This window comes from Scatophagus argus, chromosome 6, assembly GCF_020382885.2.
Source record: "Scatophagus argus isolate fScaArg1 chromosome 6, fScaArg1.pri, whole genome shotgun sequence".
In the NCBI taxonomy this organism is placed as follows: Eukaryota; Metazoa; Chordata; class Actinopteri; family Scatophagidae; genus Scatophagus; species Scatophagus argus.
Window position 1 is genome coordinate 5,923,292 of NC_058498.1, and position 18,595 is coordinate 5,941,886.

At 40.7% G+C, this 18,595-nt stretch overlaps 1 protein-coding gene across 1 annotated transcript; it reads left to right on the forward strand.

Moving 5' to 3' along the window:
• Positions 1-654: 654 nt before the first annotated feature.
• On the forward strand, positions 655-16,692 carry alg6 (ALG6 alpha-1,3-glucosyltransferase). The gene is made up of 14 exons (XM_046391144.1): positions 655-852; positions 1,114-1,198; positions 2,065-2,154; positions 2,429-2,517; positions 2,630-2,712; positions 3,338-3,402; positions 3,945-4,130; positions 5,044-5,179; positions 8,434-8,519; positions 10,027-10,111; positions 10,306-10,376; positions 11,549-11,617; positions 13,384-13,576; positions 15,520-16,692. Exons 1-14 carry the CDS (start codon positions 771-773, stop codon positions 15,715-15,717), a joined length of 1,518 nt encoding a protein of 505 aa, XP_046247100.1. The 5' UTR covers positions 655-770; the 3' UTR covers positions 15,718-16,692.
• Positions 16,693-18,595: the final 1,903 nt, after the last annotated feature.

The following is an 18,595-nucleotide window of genomic DNA, read 5'->3' on the forward strand; positions in this document are numbered from 1 at the left end:
TAACTCATTTCTGGGTAGTAATCAGTTTACACTCTTGGTTTTAGTCTCTTGTTTTAATACACACAGTCAGTCTGGCTGACCTGCTTTCTTTACACTCTACTGTACTTTATGTAGCATATGTTAGTTTATTTAGTATATGTTTAGTCTATTTTTCCTGCTAACAGTTAGGCCTTGTTTGCTTGTTTGTTTACTTTTTGAGTAACCTACACTGCTGTAATGTGCTACTGGATGCTTGAATTTCCCAAGGGATCAATAAACTATCTATCTATCTATGTTATCAGACCTACAGTATATTAAAACAGGTTAGTCCAGCTTTATGACCCAGATATGAGAAGTGAGAAATTCACTTCTCATACTAATAAGAAGACATGGAATTTCGTTCATCACGTAATAATTCATATATTGTGTCACATGCTTTTTAGTATATTTCGTTAGGTTATAAATCTAGTCTCAACTAATGTTGCATTCATAGTAACCGGGAAATTTGAACTAACTTTAAACAAAACAAAAAAAACCAGTTCAAAAAATTATTTTCCTCAACTATGAAGAGAAGGCTCGAAAAAGACAGGATTTCTTTATTCTTTCACTAGGTGTTCCTGAACGCCTCATGCCTCTCGGTGCTACGTCAGAGAGCAGTGGCCAATGAGAATGCGCAACGAAGCCCTGATGATGACGTATACAGGAAATGTAAACAGATTCCAACACTGTGTCAATGAACGGAGTTTTAGCTTTTAATTCTCCCCCATAAACTAACTTTACCGGCATACGTTATGCAGACGTGGAGTCTCGTGTCGCTTTGTGTTTTATTGGGCGTTGTTGTGAGATGGGGCGTTTCGTTAAATTCATATTCAGGTAGGAAGTGTGTTGAGCTTAAACTTAACATGCGGCACATTTCAGAGAAACACAGTAGTCTTATTTGATGCACAACTGCATGTGCCAATTAAATGTTTTATTATTAATATTAAACTAATGGCCGGAAGTCCTCTCACACATTACAGACGCCTTGCTTTTAGCGGTTAGCATCGCCCATCTGTAGTGTGTGTGGATCCTTCCTGCCACTCATTGATGTAGTTTCCCATTCACCGGACTAACAGCTGAAATATCTTTCTCCAGGGGCGGGGAAACCTCCCATGTTTGGAGACTATGAAGCCCAGAGACACTGGCAAGAGGTGACCTACAACCTCCCTGTCCAGGAATGGTCAGTCTGCCGCTTCGTTTGTTTACTCACTGGAGTAACTTCTGCAGGAATCCAAGCTCGTTCAGTCACTTGAAATACTATGAGCTCTTTTGTCAGCGACTGAATGCTTTTGAAGCCTTGTTGTTAAATATTGTATGTATGAATATATAATGCTGTGACCAGATTATGCTGGGTCTTATACCCACAATGCCACCAGCATGGGATAAAAGGATCCAAAGATCACCAAAGGAGTGACAAAATTACACGCACTGTAAAGCATTAAATAGAGCTACACTATATAGACAAAAGTATTGGGATGGGGCTGTCTTTCAGAGTTTGGGCTCGGCCCCTGACTTCCAGTGAAGGGAAATCTTAATGCTTCAGCATACCAAGACATTTTGGACAATGCTATGACTTTGTGTCAACAGTTTGGTGAAGACCCTTTTCTATACCAGCATGACTGAGCCCCAGTGCACAAAGACATGGTTGAATGAGTTTGGTGTGGAAGAGCTTGACTGACCCACACAGAGTCCTGACCTCAACCCCACCCAACACCTTTGGGATGAACTGGAACAGAGATTGTCAGCCAGGCCTTTTGGTCCAACATCAGTGTCTGACCTCACAAAAGCTCTACTGCTTGAATAGGCAAAACCCCCCACAGAAACACTCCAAAATCTTGTGGAAAGCCTTCCCACTCTCTGTGTCTTTGGAATACAATGTCGCTGAAGTCCCTGTTGGTGTAATGTTCAGGTGTCTCAGTACTTTTGTCTATATAGTGTATGAGATTATGCATCCCAGGACCAATTTCTGCACCCCTTTAACGAGAAATTGTCTGATTCTTCCACACTTTCAGAATAAATACATATATGATATTTGTCCTCATGCAGGTATTTTAATACCACTGACAATGACTTGAACTACTGGGGTCTTGACTACCCTCCTCTGACTGCCTACCACAGCCTGATCTGTGCTTACATGTAAGTAGTTTTCATTAGTTACCAGAGAATATATTTGACATAATATTCCTACTTTAGTGAAGAAAAGTGCAGATCCGCGGAGTTTCTATGCTGTCATGTCAGTTTTAATATGACAAACTTTACTATTCTACTTACATTTGCATTTTATTCCATATATCCTGTGCATAGGTATTTCAAAAGCAGGCTCATTCAAGATTTTTTTTTTTTTTTTTAAAAAAAACACAACTAAAACAAACCTCTTTCTTCTTCTTCTGGCATTCATAATTTCCTGCAGAGCCAAGTTAATAAACCCTGAATGGGTGGAGCTTCACAAATCGAGGGGTTATGAAAGTGCAGATCACAAGTTATTCATGAGAGCTACAGGTACAGTGAAAAGTTTCCGTGGTCCATTCGACCTCATCCTTAGAATAGCAAATAAAATTTCCTCACTTACAAAGGTGGACATGTATTAATAGTATCCTTTGTTCTGTTTCAGTCCTTGTAGCAGATTTGTTGATATACATCCCTGCTGTGGTTCTGTACTGTTTATACCTGACTGATGGATCCTCTAAAAAAAAGGTAACGCTTGTCTAATTCGTCATGACGTCTAATAGTTTTTCAACTAAAGACCTAAATGAGCCACTTAGTCTGGGAACCCACCCATAATTAAAACTGATTACAGCACTGGTCATCCAAATTGGGGAATTATGAAGTCATTAGTGCAATATAATATGATGCTGTTATGTTTTCCAGGATGTTACTCCATTTCAGTGGGTATAACTACATTTAGAATACAATCAATGAAGGTTATTTTGTAATATTTTCACTGTGTTTTAAAAGATCAAACAGCTGTAAGACCCGTAACTAAAACAGACATGTACTAGCTTTGTCTGTAAAATGGCAGAAGCAGGCATTCCCAGCATGCATTGCCCTTTGTTCAGGGCATGGTGGGACAGGCTCTTCTCAACTTTATGAATAAGCAAGCATAGGAAAGGAATAAACAAATAAAGAAAAATGCTTACTTTTTTTTAGATCTCTCTTTCATGCAATGCAGTCTGCAGAAGTTTATCACATGTCCACATTTTTCATACGATATAACCGATGACCTTTGATACTGCTTTGTATGCCAATAATCTGTGGACTGTGGTTACATTTTTGTCATGTTTACCTTCCAACAATTTAGAAATGCTTTTTTTCCCTCCAGGTTTCCACTCTGTTCTGCTTCCTCCTATACCCTGGGTTAATCCTCATTGACTACGGGCATTTTCAGTATCCTTTATGTACACGTACACGTGCATGTGTACTGTTTATTCTCTGCGATATCATTGAAATTAGTTACTTTGCATGGAATAGTGACCTTCAAAATATGTAGGCATTGACTTTAAAGGCCCAAATAGAGTGGTATATCGATTTTTTATTTTCTATTTTCTTTTAGCTTTTGTAGCACTTGTAATCATTGAAATTGTAATACAGATTTTTAATGATTTAAATTTTCAACAACTTGAAAAGTGGAAGTTTGTTATTTTAAATGTACACCATTAAATGAAAGTCTTCTAAATGGCATTAAACTCTAATGTGAAAACACACCTTTTTTATAGATCCTGAAAAAGTAATATGTGGACATTTTGCCCTAAACCAACATTATATGTGAGCTTTTCAAGCATCAAAAGGGTTTAAGATGTGTAAACGTAGCATCTGATACTGTTTTCAGAGATACTTGTACCACACCAAGAAACTGAGCTGTTTACCTCCTCTCAAAAGAAGTCTTGACCTGAGACATTGAGACACAATACTGACCTTAACTCTGTCAGGTACAATGGAGTGAGCCTTGGTTTTGCCCTGTGGGCGGTTCTGGCTCTCGGTCTGGGCTGGGACTCGTTGGGCTCCATGGCCTTTTGCCTGGCTCTGAACTACAAACAGATGGAGCTGTACCATGCTCTGCCCTTCTTCTTCTACCTGCTGGGAAAGTGTATCAAATTGGGCCCGATGGGTCGAGGGTGAGTCTGTTTGTTTGTGTTTTGTCCCGAATCTTTACATGTACCTTCATAACTGCAAACCCTCTGATGTACTGGCACCACTGGTTAAGAGTTATTCAGACCACATCTAGAGTACAGTGTGCCCAAAGAGATTATCATGAAAGAAAGGAAAGTAGGAAACAGTCAAATGTCTAAGTGTACTTTCTTACAATTAAAGAAAGACTCATATCTCAATGAAGCAGCCACTCGTGTAGCTCAGGCAAACAAAACCAAGAAGATTTATATTTGTGTCTGTGAAGTCATTACTATCAAGCTGCATATTGTTTTGGTTATATTGTTTTGTCACTCTGCATGGGAGTGTCAGCTGAGCACTCAAAGCAGATATGTAATGTCAGTCTATGAGGCAGTGTCCTCAGGAGAGCCACAGAATGACTGAGGTAATCAGATTGGATGCTGTTACTAGTGTGTCCAGTGTCTGTTTATCTAGTAACAATGTACCAAGGGCATTTAGTAGCAAATGGAGAGCTGGATTAGAAGGGCCTGGGGGAAGATATGTCCAGATGACACTCTCGCCATGCCCAAACTCCTCAGCTATGCTGTGTGTGCAACTTAACCAGCAGCTTCACAGTTACAGCTGACAAGATAGCCTGACCTACACTGAAGACTTTCAGCTGATGCATGGCTTTCACTGCATTCCCCAGCACAAGGGTCAAATCCCAAATTTAGGACTTTCAGACAGTATGTGCTAATTGTTTGAAGAACAGCAGACATAGCCAAACTCAAGATAATGTCAACAATTGTATTTTATTACATTTTTTTTTAGATATTATGTTTACAAAAAATGTCCAAACTGTGTGAGTAATTGCCCATTTTTAATTATTTGTGGTGTATCTGTACCTCCTGCCTGTCTGTCTGTATGACCCTCTTCATGTAGGTTTTTCCTGTTGGTGAGAATTGCCTCAACTGTGTTGGTGACTTTTGCCCTCTGCTGGCTGCCCTTCCTATCTGACCCCGGTCAGGCTTTGCAGGTGGTCAGGAGGGTCTTTCCCGTGACTCGTGGTCTGTTTGAGGTACTGTAGACTTTTCTTGAACAAAGAGTCAGCCGGAAAACCACATATGAAAAGCTTGATCTTGCGACTCAGTCTTATCAAAAAAATAATTGTAGTCTGGTCATGCAAGCCTCTAAGAATAGCAATTCTCCATGCTCAGTCACAAACATGTAGTTTAAAGTAAGAAGTGGAAGAAGATAATGTCTCCTGACAGATCATACACATGGCCTGGACATGAGATGATTCATGCAGGTCACATGTTCTCTGTGGTAGTTTACACTGAAGCTTTCCCCTTGAGGTGGTGTGGATGATTAACCTTAAACCATAGAAATTGTTTTTTTTTTCTTTACTCAGTCACCAGTCACTCAGGTCTGAAACAGGGCATGGTTATATGTTTTTATGTCTTTTTGCTGAAGGAAGAGTACTCTTTTGTGGAGACTTTTCAGATTAGGGTTTAACTTTTTTCTCACCCCAGGATCACTCACTTTGTGGTCATAAAAACTATTTATTTATCAGCTCTTTATTTATAAAAGCTCTGTTTTACAATTCTCTTATGCTTGTCATAAATGTATTATTTTGAGATATTGGTTTAGGGTTTGTCATGTTTCTAAAGACAATATTAACAGATGCTATGGATTGAGCTTTGTCTTCATCCCAGTAATTTTCATACAGTCCTTCAAACCTTTTGATATTATAAGATTTCTTAGTGATGGATTTATTGGTTGGAATTTTGTTTGGTGATTCACTGTTTTCCAGGAACTGATATTTTTCTAGGAAGCTAAAGCCCTCACTTCATGGAGATCTGAACAAATTACAGCACATGGTTCACCAGTGCTTTTATCAAAGTCATACACAACCTTTGCAGCACTCGTTCCCCACACACCGGTCCGTACTCTCAGCAGGGTGAACACCCCTCCACCCAGCGCTTAGCCGGTGGGAAATCGATACCCTGCAGGATCAAAGAAAACAGTGGAATAAAATGGTGAAAGGTCACAAGATCAGTTTCACTCTATCTCTGGGAGGTGTTGCTGTTCAGGATGTACAGTCGGAGGATATAGATAAATCTCACTAATTTATGGCCTGGGTGTTTTCAGCACTTCATAGCACTGCCATGTTCCAGCCATATGGACTGATGAGTGTGGCCTGCACTATGCTTAAAGGCATATCGGAGCACATCCGACAACTGTTGCCTGCTACCAACTTCATCTTTGGAAAGGGTATGTGTGTGTTAGACTGTTTCATAGCGCGCACACACACACATTTTTAAGTTGCGGCCAGTCAGTCATTGAGAGAGAGAGAAAAGGAGGCAAGGGAATATGATAATTTAAAAAGGAAACAACAGTGAACTGTGAGAAAGGATACTTTGAAGACTTCAGTCAGCAGTGTTTCTATGTGTGACCGACAGCTTAGAAGCAAAGGTTTGCAGCTCTCATTTCTGAAACCTTGTGTGTACCCTCTTGTCCCCATCCCCAAAGGTGGCACCCACCACAAGGTGTCATGGATGTGAGAAGTAATTGAAAATTCTACCAGGGAAGCAGATGGCAGCGTGCGCTGTGGCAGTATTTGTTCAACGAAACGATGCAAACATAATACACAGGGTGTGAGAGATACTATACTCCCCTATGACGACAGCGTGAGAGGCTGCCGGGGGCGGCTAGTCCTGAACTAATTGTGAAATTGTGCACGTAAGCAGAAGCTCTGGACAAGGGGACAGGGGTGAGAAGGGGTGGTGGGGATGAAGAGGGCCGGTGACTGGTGCTCGAGGCAGCTTCTGGGCGGGAGCAGTTGTAAGTTTACCCACTGAGCTGCATTCTGGCGTCTCACGTTGCTGCCTGCTCACAAAAATGGCACCAAATGCTTCTCTCTGTGAAATGCCACGCTAGCTTATAGGTGAAGGAGCCACGCGGCTTTCACCCCCTTACATTTGCCAATGGGAACCCCCACCCTCCCTCTCCTCTCTTGTTCCTGTGTTGCCTTCAGGTGACGTCCAGAAACATTCCCGTAGCGGTTATTTGGAGCTGAGAGGCTAAGGGGAAAGAGAGAGGGAAGGGGCTGTGACAACACAACACTGGAGGGCCCAGTGTTGCTGACTAGGCTGCCATTAAGATCCACACAGCTGTGCCCTGAGCAGCTGTAGCACATAGGAGAGAGAGGAGGCCAGAAATAGTTTTTCTAGACGGGGCCACACACTGAAACCATTCAGAGCAGGACCATAAAGCTGATCTAGCTTTGTGTTGGTGTGATATCATGGTACACAGTGGCGGCTTGAGCCTCAATATCATCTGATCCCCGCACAAGTGCATAAGCACTTAAAACAACTGAATCTCACAGCAGCGTCCTCCTCGTCCCTCATAAACCACAAGTACTTTTAGGCTGGTATTCAGGTTGTAACATATCTTCCATATCATTCATAAACCTTCAAGATTTGATTTTACGGGATATTTATTAAAACAATGTAAAAAAGATACCGTCTAACATGAGAGAAGGAAAAATGATGGTGTTTTAATTACAATTTCAATGATTAGTCAGTTGATCAATAGTTGATAGACAGAAAATTAATTGACAACTATTGCTATTTTGATAATTAATCGTTTTTGTTATTTTAGTCAAGCATACATTCCAGATATTCTCTGTATTCAGCTTCCCAAATGTCAAAATGTGCTTCTTTTCTTTCTGTAAATTGAATCAAGTAGATTTTTGAGTCTTGGTCATACAAAACACATAATAAATCACTTCAGGCTTGTGAAATTGTGATTTTCATTATTTTAAATTAATCAGTCAAGAAAAATATTCAGGAGAGTAACTGACAGTGAAAATTACTGTTAGCTGCAGTTCTAGTTTTCAGTTAACTAGTTGTGTAAAATAGTTTAAAATAAATATATATATATATATATATATTTTTTTTTTGCTTAAAATCCTAATGCACTGACTTATACAGAGAGCTGTTTAACATATTGACATGCTGTGTCTCTCAGCAGTTCTCTGTGGTTGGTCTGTATCTGCTGCTCGGGTTCAGCACTTGACCTTCTGTCCTCAAGTTTACAAATAAGTCCCATACTTTTTCTGACAGGGCAGTAAATTTATGATGGAGTGATGGGTTATGTACAAATGTCCCTCTGGAGAACCACGGGGAATTTTAATCGCCGTCTCAGTGGGGAAATAATTATTTACAGCAATGCCACTTTAATTTTTTCTAATTTGAAAATGACTGTGTTTTCATGTGACTTCTCATTGTGTGTGTGTGTGTGTGTGTGTGTGTGCGTGTGTGTGGACAGGATAAGGTGGCCAACACATGGTGCAGCTTGAACATCCTGATAAAGATCAGATCCATCTTGTCCAGAGACTCCCAGATCTACCTCAGGTAATCCCTGTGTCTGTCTAACAAGCCTTCACTTTTTTCTCTTCTGCCTTTCACTGTTTCCTTCTGTCACTGGCTGTATTGTTCTGTCTTTATTTCTTTGACCCCCCCACCCTCATGTCTCTTGTTTTCACTTCTTTGATTTCCTGGCAAAGCGGAACTTGCCCAAGGGGGTGAAGACAGTGATGACAGCGGGTTGGGGAAATAAAATCATCCCGTAAAGAAACATTTTGTGTGGAACTTTTCAGCATGAACTTGCAGCCGTTCTTGGAAATGTGGTGCAAAGAGGCTGAACTGAAATATGTGTCATGTACCAGATTTTTTTCAGACTTGTTATGGATTATATGTTGTCGTAGATGATGTAATATTATAAAGACAAATTAATCACGTCATCAGTGTGGACAGTGTAGTAGCCCAAATACTCTTTGTAGCATCAACGGAAATATTTGTACAAGTTATTTTGACCAAAAGCTGAGAACCTGTCCGATCACAGGGAGAAAAAGTCGACGCAACAGTTGTGTCATGGTGGAACCTGCTTAAATAACCCAGCATGCTAAATTTAGGGGTCCCATGTTCGCAGCATGGACACGTTTCTGCCAGACTGCTAAGTCCGGGGATCAAGTTGGACTTCTTTGACTGTAGTGCATTTCAAACAAATGAAAAACACTCTTGTCTTTTTGGCACATGGAGTGGATTGCTAAATGCTCTGGTGTGGGTTTACTGTGTACATAGAATGAATCAGCTGTGAAAAGTGATCCATGTCCTTCCGGACCGCAGAACCCTGCCCTACACATAACACACCCGCTTTCATACCCATTTACTGCTCCTTTATTACTGCTACCCATCTACCTACCACTGTCAATATCTCTTTCAACCTGTCCTGTCTCCGTCTGTGTCGTGGTACGTACACATTGCTGGCCTCACGCCTTGAACTAACTCGCTGCCTGACCTCTCAGCACATTCGCACTGACACATAGTCACTCTCTTCTGGTGCCTCCACCCCCAGAAGGTGACAATTGAAGGGTTAAACTAATGCCTTCTAACCCTAAGAAGGGGCCAGTATTTGGTCATTGTCCACATAGCAGAGGTCTTTGGGGCCAGGCGGTGCCTAAAACAACAATGTGCATCCATAGTTTTGGTTGGACATATTGATCGTTTGCGGTTGACATCAGAAAATCAGACCACCTTGTGCCACTGACTGAACACAACAGTCTTACTTTGTTGTTTGTGTTTGCTTTGTCAGTCTGGCAGAATAGTGTACCGCTGAGTGGTTGCTATCAGTTTTCACATGAAGCCACTTGAGCACTGCAGAAAGATGAATGTATACGCCTGAAATTATGTGCAAATGCAGCTATTCATATTGGCTCCCAATTGATTTTATACTCATCATGTCTTCTGCTGTACAATTATTTTTTTCCTTCATTTCACACTGGGAATTTTCTGATTTTTCATGCATTTAACGGTCTTTGATGAGACGCAATCTGACTGTTTATTTGTACTGTTTTTCCAGTGCTGCCTGCACCCTCCTGGCAGTCCTACCTTCCTCTGTCAGACTCCTGATGAAGCCCACCTTCTGGCAATTTAAACTGGCCTTGGTAAGTGTAATCAAATGTACAGATCCTCCTCTCATTATCAGTAATTTAATAATTTGTTCGTAATTTAACTGTCTTGTCTAAAACAGTGTCAAATATTCATTCCTTTAGTTGTTTCCTTTGCTGGTAAAAGAATGCTGTCCAGTATTAATGTTCAGTAACAGTAGTTATACTAATAATTTCAATGTCACTTTCAGGTTAACTCATCTCTAGCATTTTTCCTCTTCTCCTATCAAGTTCATGAAAAGTCCATCCTTTTGGCTGCCTTGTAAGTACCGAGGTAATAACAGTAACTTCCACAGGTTTTGTCCCACCGGGTGATTTGTCGACATGTGACAGCAGCGACTGTGCTTTTTCTATCTCATAGTGATATCTCAAATATTCATGAGTGTAGATTTAATTTCTCTGCCTGCGAAGGAGCCATTCGTCTGTTCCTCGCCTCAAATCTCAGTTTATGTCCTGCAGATTGTTAATGAGTTGAGTACATGTGCACTCAGTAGAAGTGACATCATCGTCCTGCTATAGTGCGGGAGTTGTAGACGAACACTCTATTTAAGTGCAGACTCGCTAACTGAGGGGTTATTCACCTCTGTCATCGCACTCAACTGTCATATTTGCTGTGGTGTGTATAAGAGTTGGGTTGTATTTAACGGACTTAATGCAGCACTTGCACATGTGATGTAAGACATGAAGACGTGCATGTTCATGCGGTTCATTGCCATTTTCTTCCATATGTATAAAGCTGTGGCGGCTGTAGGTAGAGAGTGAGATAGATTTGATAGCAAGGGATTTGGTTCCTAGATCTTGGCTCATCTATTAATCTAGATTAGGGTAGATTGTTGCTTTATTAACTATTGAGTTATATCTCCCACCTGTCTCCCTGAATCAATCAGTAATGCATGTCCAGGGATTAGGAAAGAATGGCAGGCGGCAGCTCGGGGCGTTGTTTGCGCGGGATCAATTATTGGGCTGTAACAAGATCGCCAAAGAGCACTGGCTGTAATTATGGGTTCAGGGACCGGTGGAAAGTGTCCTCCTCAGAGAACAGTGTGCATCTAACAGTGGATGGCAGTGACGCACTCAGCCAGGTTCAACTAACAACAGGCCTGCACTTCGCAGACACGCAGATGTGGCATGAAGTCAACTCTTAACTTCTTATGTCAAAACTGAATATAAAGTAAAAGTTGGATTTTTAAGAACAGTTGTTGAAGGTTTCAAAGAGTATGCTCGTATAAAATAATGTTGTACCATAAACACTTGGCTGCCTTGTGAGAGACTGTCAATAATCAATTCATGAGGCTGTCCTACCGGGTTAGTTGCTTTAATATATTAGATGCATGGTATCGGTTCACATCCATCTCAGACCTAACATGGCCTTACCTCCTTCCGTAGAGTGTGTTCAACAGTGAGAATATTGAACTTTGTTTTGTTTTTTTCTAGGCCTGTCTGCCTCCTACTGAATGATCTCCCCTTGATGGGTATTTGGTTCCTGCAGGTCTCTACATTCAGGTAAGGCTATGTTGGAGAAAGTTTTATATTTATGTTGTTGTTTTGTTTTTGTTTTTTTAATAAGGTTATCATGTATATGGCAAAATACATTAAAGATACAAGGGCTGTACACTGGCAGGAGTTGGAGAAGCTCTTGTGCTTACTGAGAAATGTGTATTAGCTTGTATTGGCTTGTCAGTTTATTATTTAAACCTGGATGACATTACCCGTTCAGTTGGATTAATTTTTAGAAAATATATATATCCCCTTTCTTCCAAAGAGTTATATTTGAACATCGATACCCCTGTAACACATAATACCTTCTGTGTTTAATCTGTACAAAAGAAAAAGTGTAAAAATGACACGTTGGCTGTCACTGCTGAATGTCTGTCAACTTTGTGCCAATGACCAGGAATCAATAAGCTTTTTCCCAAAATGTCAAACTATTCCTTTTAATAAACAACAGGCTCCCATGTATCCCTTTACTGAAACTCTGAAACTGCCATCTTCAATGCAGCATTATTAGGTACAGAAAGATTTAAGCAAATCAAAAATATTGTATTTTCATTCAGACAAGCCTCACTTAGTCTGGTTTGACCAGACATGTAACTACTGTTTAATCACTTTCTTATTCTGTACGTGTCACTTGTGGCTGCAGTGGTCAGTGTTCAACAAAAGACTTGTTTTAAGAAATAGATGGTTGGATATCCTGGAGTCTAATATTGCATCTACCACATAACTGCAGTTCCCAAGGTTCGAATCTGTCATTTCACTGTCACCTTTCTTTATTTCCCCCTTTTTTCTGTCTCATCTCTGTGAACTATCAAATGAGAAACAGCCACAGAAATAATCCTAAAAAGCCAAATGGGTCTGTGATATGGGTTGAGCTGAGGACCGTGAATGGAAAAGACAGGTTTTGCTACAAGTGTTGTGTCTAACATTCACCAGCTGTTGTTAAATTCTTCCGGCAGCACTAATTTGTTGTGTGTGTGGTTTAGTATAAGGGTATCTGGGGATTACATGGCATAGCCTGCATGCCTGTTGTCTAAGCATGCGTTGTGTAGGGACAGGAGGTCATTCTGTAGCTGCTTCTCAGTACAGTCTTAACTTCGCATTATCTGCATCCTCTACAGGCTCTGCCATTTAAAAAAAAAAATACATCTTTTGTTCACATAATTGGCTGAATGGATACTCAACCATAGCAATTTTAAGAGGACAGAATGCGGCCAGTCTGTTTAAATTGATGAAGTATGTATTTCTAAATTGTTAAACATTTATCTGCTGAATGTAGCTTTTTTTTTTGTGGGACTTAAAAAAATCTGAATGAGCGGTTTTGTTGTGAGTGGGTCGGTTTTTACAAGCCGGGCTGACGTGCGATTTACTAAGAGTCAACTGTTGTTCTTGTCCATGCCCCTCTGCTAAACTAAGATAAGCTTGGCATGAATGTCAGTGCCATCTCTCCCCAGGGGACAGACTGCTTGTGCCGGCCTGCTGGATAAAAGCTCCATGGTTTTTTTCTCAGCTAACATGATACTGAATGATGTATTAAAAATGCCATCACCATCATGCTACGTTATGTTTCCGTATTCCGTTCCAAACGTTTGTATGAAAGCTCCAGCTGCACATTGCATCTAAAAAAGTGGAAAAGACTCCTGCAGTTCTTCTTTACTCTGTTTAGAGTCACTATACTCTGCTCTGCCGGGGTCATTGTACATCACTCCAGACAAAGACATCAGCAAATATGCCTGAATTAACTTTTAATGCATCGTATTTGTCCCTCTGTGCAGCATGGTGCCTCTGTTTCTAAAGGACGGTCTGCTGGTGCCCCTTGTTGTCACCTGGCTGGCCTTCCTCTTCTTCAGCATCTATCTACTGTCCGCACTGGAGCACTGTTCAGAGGAAGAGCTGAGACTGGGAGCTTATCACAAGCTGCTTATCTGCCTACCAAAACTGGACCTGGGCTGTATTGTAAGATGGAAGGTCAGTGTGGTCCAAATCCTGACACAATGATAGCACAATACCAGTCACTGGATTGTGTGATATACCTGAAAATGTTACAACCAGGCCACAGGTTATATGTAACCTACATATCTACAAACACTTCAACACTTTTTTTTTTCATTTCAGTCTTTTGACCTGGAACTCAGTTTATGTGGACTCAGTATCATAAAGATTGTTGTTCTGCAGGAAGGGACAGTTGCATAGTGAGAGCAGCGTCTGACCATTTAATTGTGTATCCCCAGCCGTGCTAACACAAAAGATGAAGCCAGAATAGTATAAAAGTGTTAATTTCATGCCTTATAAAAGTCACGTGCTGCAGGTCAAGCTGCGGAGGTCTGCAGTCCCAGAAATTTGTACAGGAAGTGAGAGCTTCAATTACTGTGGTTAGAGCTCTGATTGGTTGCTAATAAAAATAAAGGTCATGTAGATTACTGCTAACAGAGTTAAGGAAGGCAGTATTGTACAGTATGTATTCAGTTTTCTTTTCATCGGTACAAACAGATTGCGTCATTTAAAGGTGTAATTTAAAACACCTTTAAATAAACTGTGTAAATAAACTGTGTGTATTTAATTATAGCATCTTTCAGATAATTCTAATGTCATGGGTTTTTGTTTGCAGAGCCATGTGACAGTCCCAGTAAAAACTGTGTTCCCATTCATGTCATTGTCAAAGGGTCAGGTGGGGCATGAGTTCCTCGCTAACACGGTGCCTTTTTTTGATATTATCACCAGGAGCTGCTAGAATCACAAATTTTCCCATTCTGCTCGCGGCAGCTTCAAGTTCACAGCATGGTGTTCTTTTGCTAATGATAGGAACTACGCTCAGTGACCAGTAGTAAAAGTAGTAGTCGTGATATTACAGCTCGATTAAGTTAATAGTTCATGCCTGCTCGAGGAGGAGGGAGTACAGCTGATGCTGATTTGTAATAAGAAGGGTGCTGATTTCAGGATCCCAGATGGCCTGTACTTTGAAAGTGGCACTAGACCTAAATTGCAACCGTGTGAGAAGATATACCCAACTGTATAAATAAAGATCATGTGCCGCTGTAAGCTGTGTAAGCTGTCCAGGGATGAAAGCCGCTGCCAGCCAAAGAATTATTTATCACTTATTTAAGTTTCCACGGCGTCTGAAGTGGCTGCACTTCCAGCCCCTTAGCGACAGGGGCACCGGTAGGGTGTCAGAGATTAAGAAGAGGTGTCTTTTTATAGTGCGTGTCATTAACACAGGTTTGCCTAGATATATTTATTTACACAAGCAGCATAAATAGCGAGCCCCAATGAGGGCGATAAGGTTTCATGGGTTCGGGGTGGCAGGGAGTGTGCGGGCATGAGGTGTTTCCTCCATCTTACTCGCTGACTTATCTCTAGGTCATAAAGCCCAAATAGACACACGAATGATCTCGCTCTCGTCACCACTTCTGTTTGGAAATCTGTACCAAGGCAAAAAGCAGTTATGTAGGCCTTAATTCAAATTGGCTGCTCCACACTGTGACACCGCAAGTCTATCTTTTCTTTATAGCACCTCTCAAATGAGCAATTTGATGGAAGTCATCCAGTGATAAATATACAATGTGATTTGAGAGCTGTTTCAAATTAAATCATTCAGTGGTCTGGTATTATCGTTGTACTTAAAATTAAAGGAAAAGCTAGAACAGTTTGTTCTAAGCCTGAGGTGCCCAGTCTTTTCATTGTTTTACATTGAACAGTATCTGGTATGGAATATCAATTCAGTCACCACAAAAAAAGCAGTTTGGACAGGGGAAAAATCTACAGTAAAGGGGTATTTCAGCAATTTGCAGAAGCTGAGATAGCCAAAATTTTAGACCCCAGAATATGTCAGATAGTCTTAACTCCCTCTTTCAACCACCATTTGATAATTGGTATTGGTTAACTGATAAGCGTTGTGTCTGCCTCTGTTACAGTTCTATATCAGCGTCACAGCCATGGTTGGTCTGAGCATCGCGAATGTAGCTCTGGTTCCTCCACCACATCTTCCCGACTTGTTTCCTGTGTTGGTGTCTACTACTGCTTTCCTGCACTTCTTGGGACTATTTCTATATTTCAACATCGTCCAGTTAAGCGGGCCACCCAGCAGAAAGAGCCAGAAGAAGATCAACTGAATGGTGCCAAAGGTAATGATAGCACGGCAGGAGATTTGTAGGTGATTTTGCATCAGGGAAGCCAGTGTTACACCGTGGGTCACGTCTGCTCTTAATCTGCATGGAGGCCTTCTTTTGTGCCATCGTGACCTCAACACAAACCGTACAACCATAGACCTGCAACATAAGCATAATAACTTTACAAAATTCTGAATATTGTATTTAATTTCTGTCCCCAAATCCCCCTAAAACCTACACACTGGGCCATTTACAAGCAAAAATGTCAAATATAATGGTTCCAACTTCTCAAATATGAGACTGTGTTTGAATCTGTTTTTCCTCTTCTTGAATTACATTATTGAATTTCTTAAGAGACAGTGGCTGCTTGGAAATGATTCTGTTCCCTGAATACTTATTGCCCAAGTGTTTAATTGAGATGGTATCCAGCAGAATAGTTGATAATTCATATAGTCATTGGTTGGAGCCCTTCTCACACGCTTATTAAGGCATATTGTTGGTTGAAAAAAATCATTCTACTACAAAATGACAAATCACAGGACAAGTGATGTCAAGTAAAAGGGAAAGGCAGTGGTATTTCTCCAATCTGGACCAAAACTTTTTTTTTAAGCTATAAAAATTGACAAAGTACTCCCTTCTTCAAACTACACAGTTGCTGACTAATCTCAAAAGTCCACCAAAGCAAGCAGCATGCAGCTGACACACTTGATGTGGCTCTGTGCCTTTATGCTGAAGCTGCAGGTGGACACAATAATAGGAACAGCACTCTAATGTTCACTTACTGTTAAGACCACGGGGAAAAAATGTTGGTTTAATTTTGTGATAACTTTTAAAGCCACAGTTGTTGGTGGTGACTTAATGATATTACTGTAAGATTTGTGTTTACCTGTTTGGGGACTGTGATTCAAATGTACACCTGATGGGACTGGGCTCAGGTCTTGCATTAATGGTTGTCAATGTCTTTTTTCTTTTTTTAAATAGTTTTCTACTGTATATTTTTATCCATCATTGAAGTCATTTTGTACAAACTTAGATTGTGCGAAAATAAATAAACTTTCTCAATGACCCAAAGTGAACATCTGTTTTATTGCCACATTTTTAGATGATTAGATTTTGAGCAGCTCCACATAAACTGTCTACATTTACCAAGTAGTCCGCTAAATCACCGGTAACAGTCTGGCAGAGACAGAGCCAATAATTGGACAGAAATTATATCTTTCAAAGCTTTTACTCAACATCATTAAATATTCATTACAAGTCCTAGATACCACAAGGGTCCTGCACAAAAGACCTGTTCATTTAAAACAAAGCCAGTGACAGGACAGGCCTTAAAAAGAGATGATGGAAGGTGACATATCTGAACATAATGCTATAAAGTTGAAATACCACAGAAAAAGGTACAAGCAATTTCTTTCTCCAATCTCTGAGCCAGTTAATGATGGGCATAAAAAAATCCATTACAACTATAAATGTTATCAGGTCATTGAGGGGTGCCTGTGCATCTGAGGCTCCAGGCCCAGAGCCAATAGTGGGCCACAGGGACAAACAGGAGTCCAAGATCTGAGTTCGCTGTTACTACAATGGAATATGAACACAAGGGGCCAATTAGAGCTGGTGTGAATGGTGCTGGTTTGCCTTTCTAGTACACGTTTATATAAAGTCCTGCCACTACATTTAGAAAGATGGGAGGAAAAGTGAGTTCCACTGCTGAAATGGGAGGGGAAGTTAAACAGCTGCAGAAAATTCACCAACCCTTTTGATAACTAAAAAAAAAATCATTTTAAGTAATTTATCAATTCTTTGCCTTGTGACTTTTATCATCAAAATGTCAGTATCTTTGGGTTTCTGTCTATTGGTGACAATTTGAAGAGATCACTTTGGAATCTTGAAACTTTGGGGACATTTTTCACTACATGACATTTCATAAACGGCTTAGTTGATTAAGTGAACAAATAAAACACTGATAGTTAATGATAATAACGCCAAAAGTCGCAGGTTAATATATAAATACTTAAATGTCAATAGTATGCAACATCCCATCCTTAGGTCACAGAACAGTGTTGATAATACTAATACTAATAATAACAACAACATAATACTCAGTGAAGCACTGGCTTGTCTGGCTGTGTTTACACTGCTCTGTTAGAGCTGATGTGAGGCAGATTCATTTTGCAGTTGGAAACATAAATATAAATATGTCACAACAATTTAATGTGCGTCTAGAGTTAAAGTCAAATAATCAGACACCACAGAGTGAGCCCTTTTCATTGTCAAGCCATAGTGAAAACAAGGCTCCTGTCACCGCCTACTCTCCGATCACTTATCCAGGATTTGTATCCCCAGTGCCTGTGGCTCTGAACCTCAGACCAGAGGCAGGCACAGTAAGTAGAGACGGTACCCTCATAGCTAAAACTCTGTGCTAATGGGAGAAGAAGAAAATCTCCCTAAGGGACCCCAGAGCACGAACACACATTGGTACAAAAAGTAAGAAGAAGAGCTAACAGTTTTAGGTCCCGGCCTACAGTTGATAAAGATAAGAGATTATCTGTAATGAATCAAGGGTGGTAACGGGGCACTAAAAGCACCACGGAGCCTTCCATCAATCTCCAATGGGGCTTGTATCAAAACATTAGGTTTGTTTATGGGTGTGCTGGTTTTGTCCTTCACCTGGCCTCTAAGGGTGATAAAGTGAGAGTTACACGATCCACCTTAGGCAGAAATAGGAAATGTTGCTGTGAACACCAGCTGTTGCTTGGGTCGACTCGGGCAGTTAAGAGGCCTCGGCCTTCCCAGGCGCTGCCAAATAAAGAGACTACTGTGTCGTGTAAGACAGTTTGCCCCCTCCTCCTCCCCACCTTTACTTTTCAAAGGTGTTAAAAGT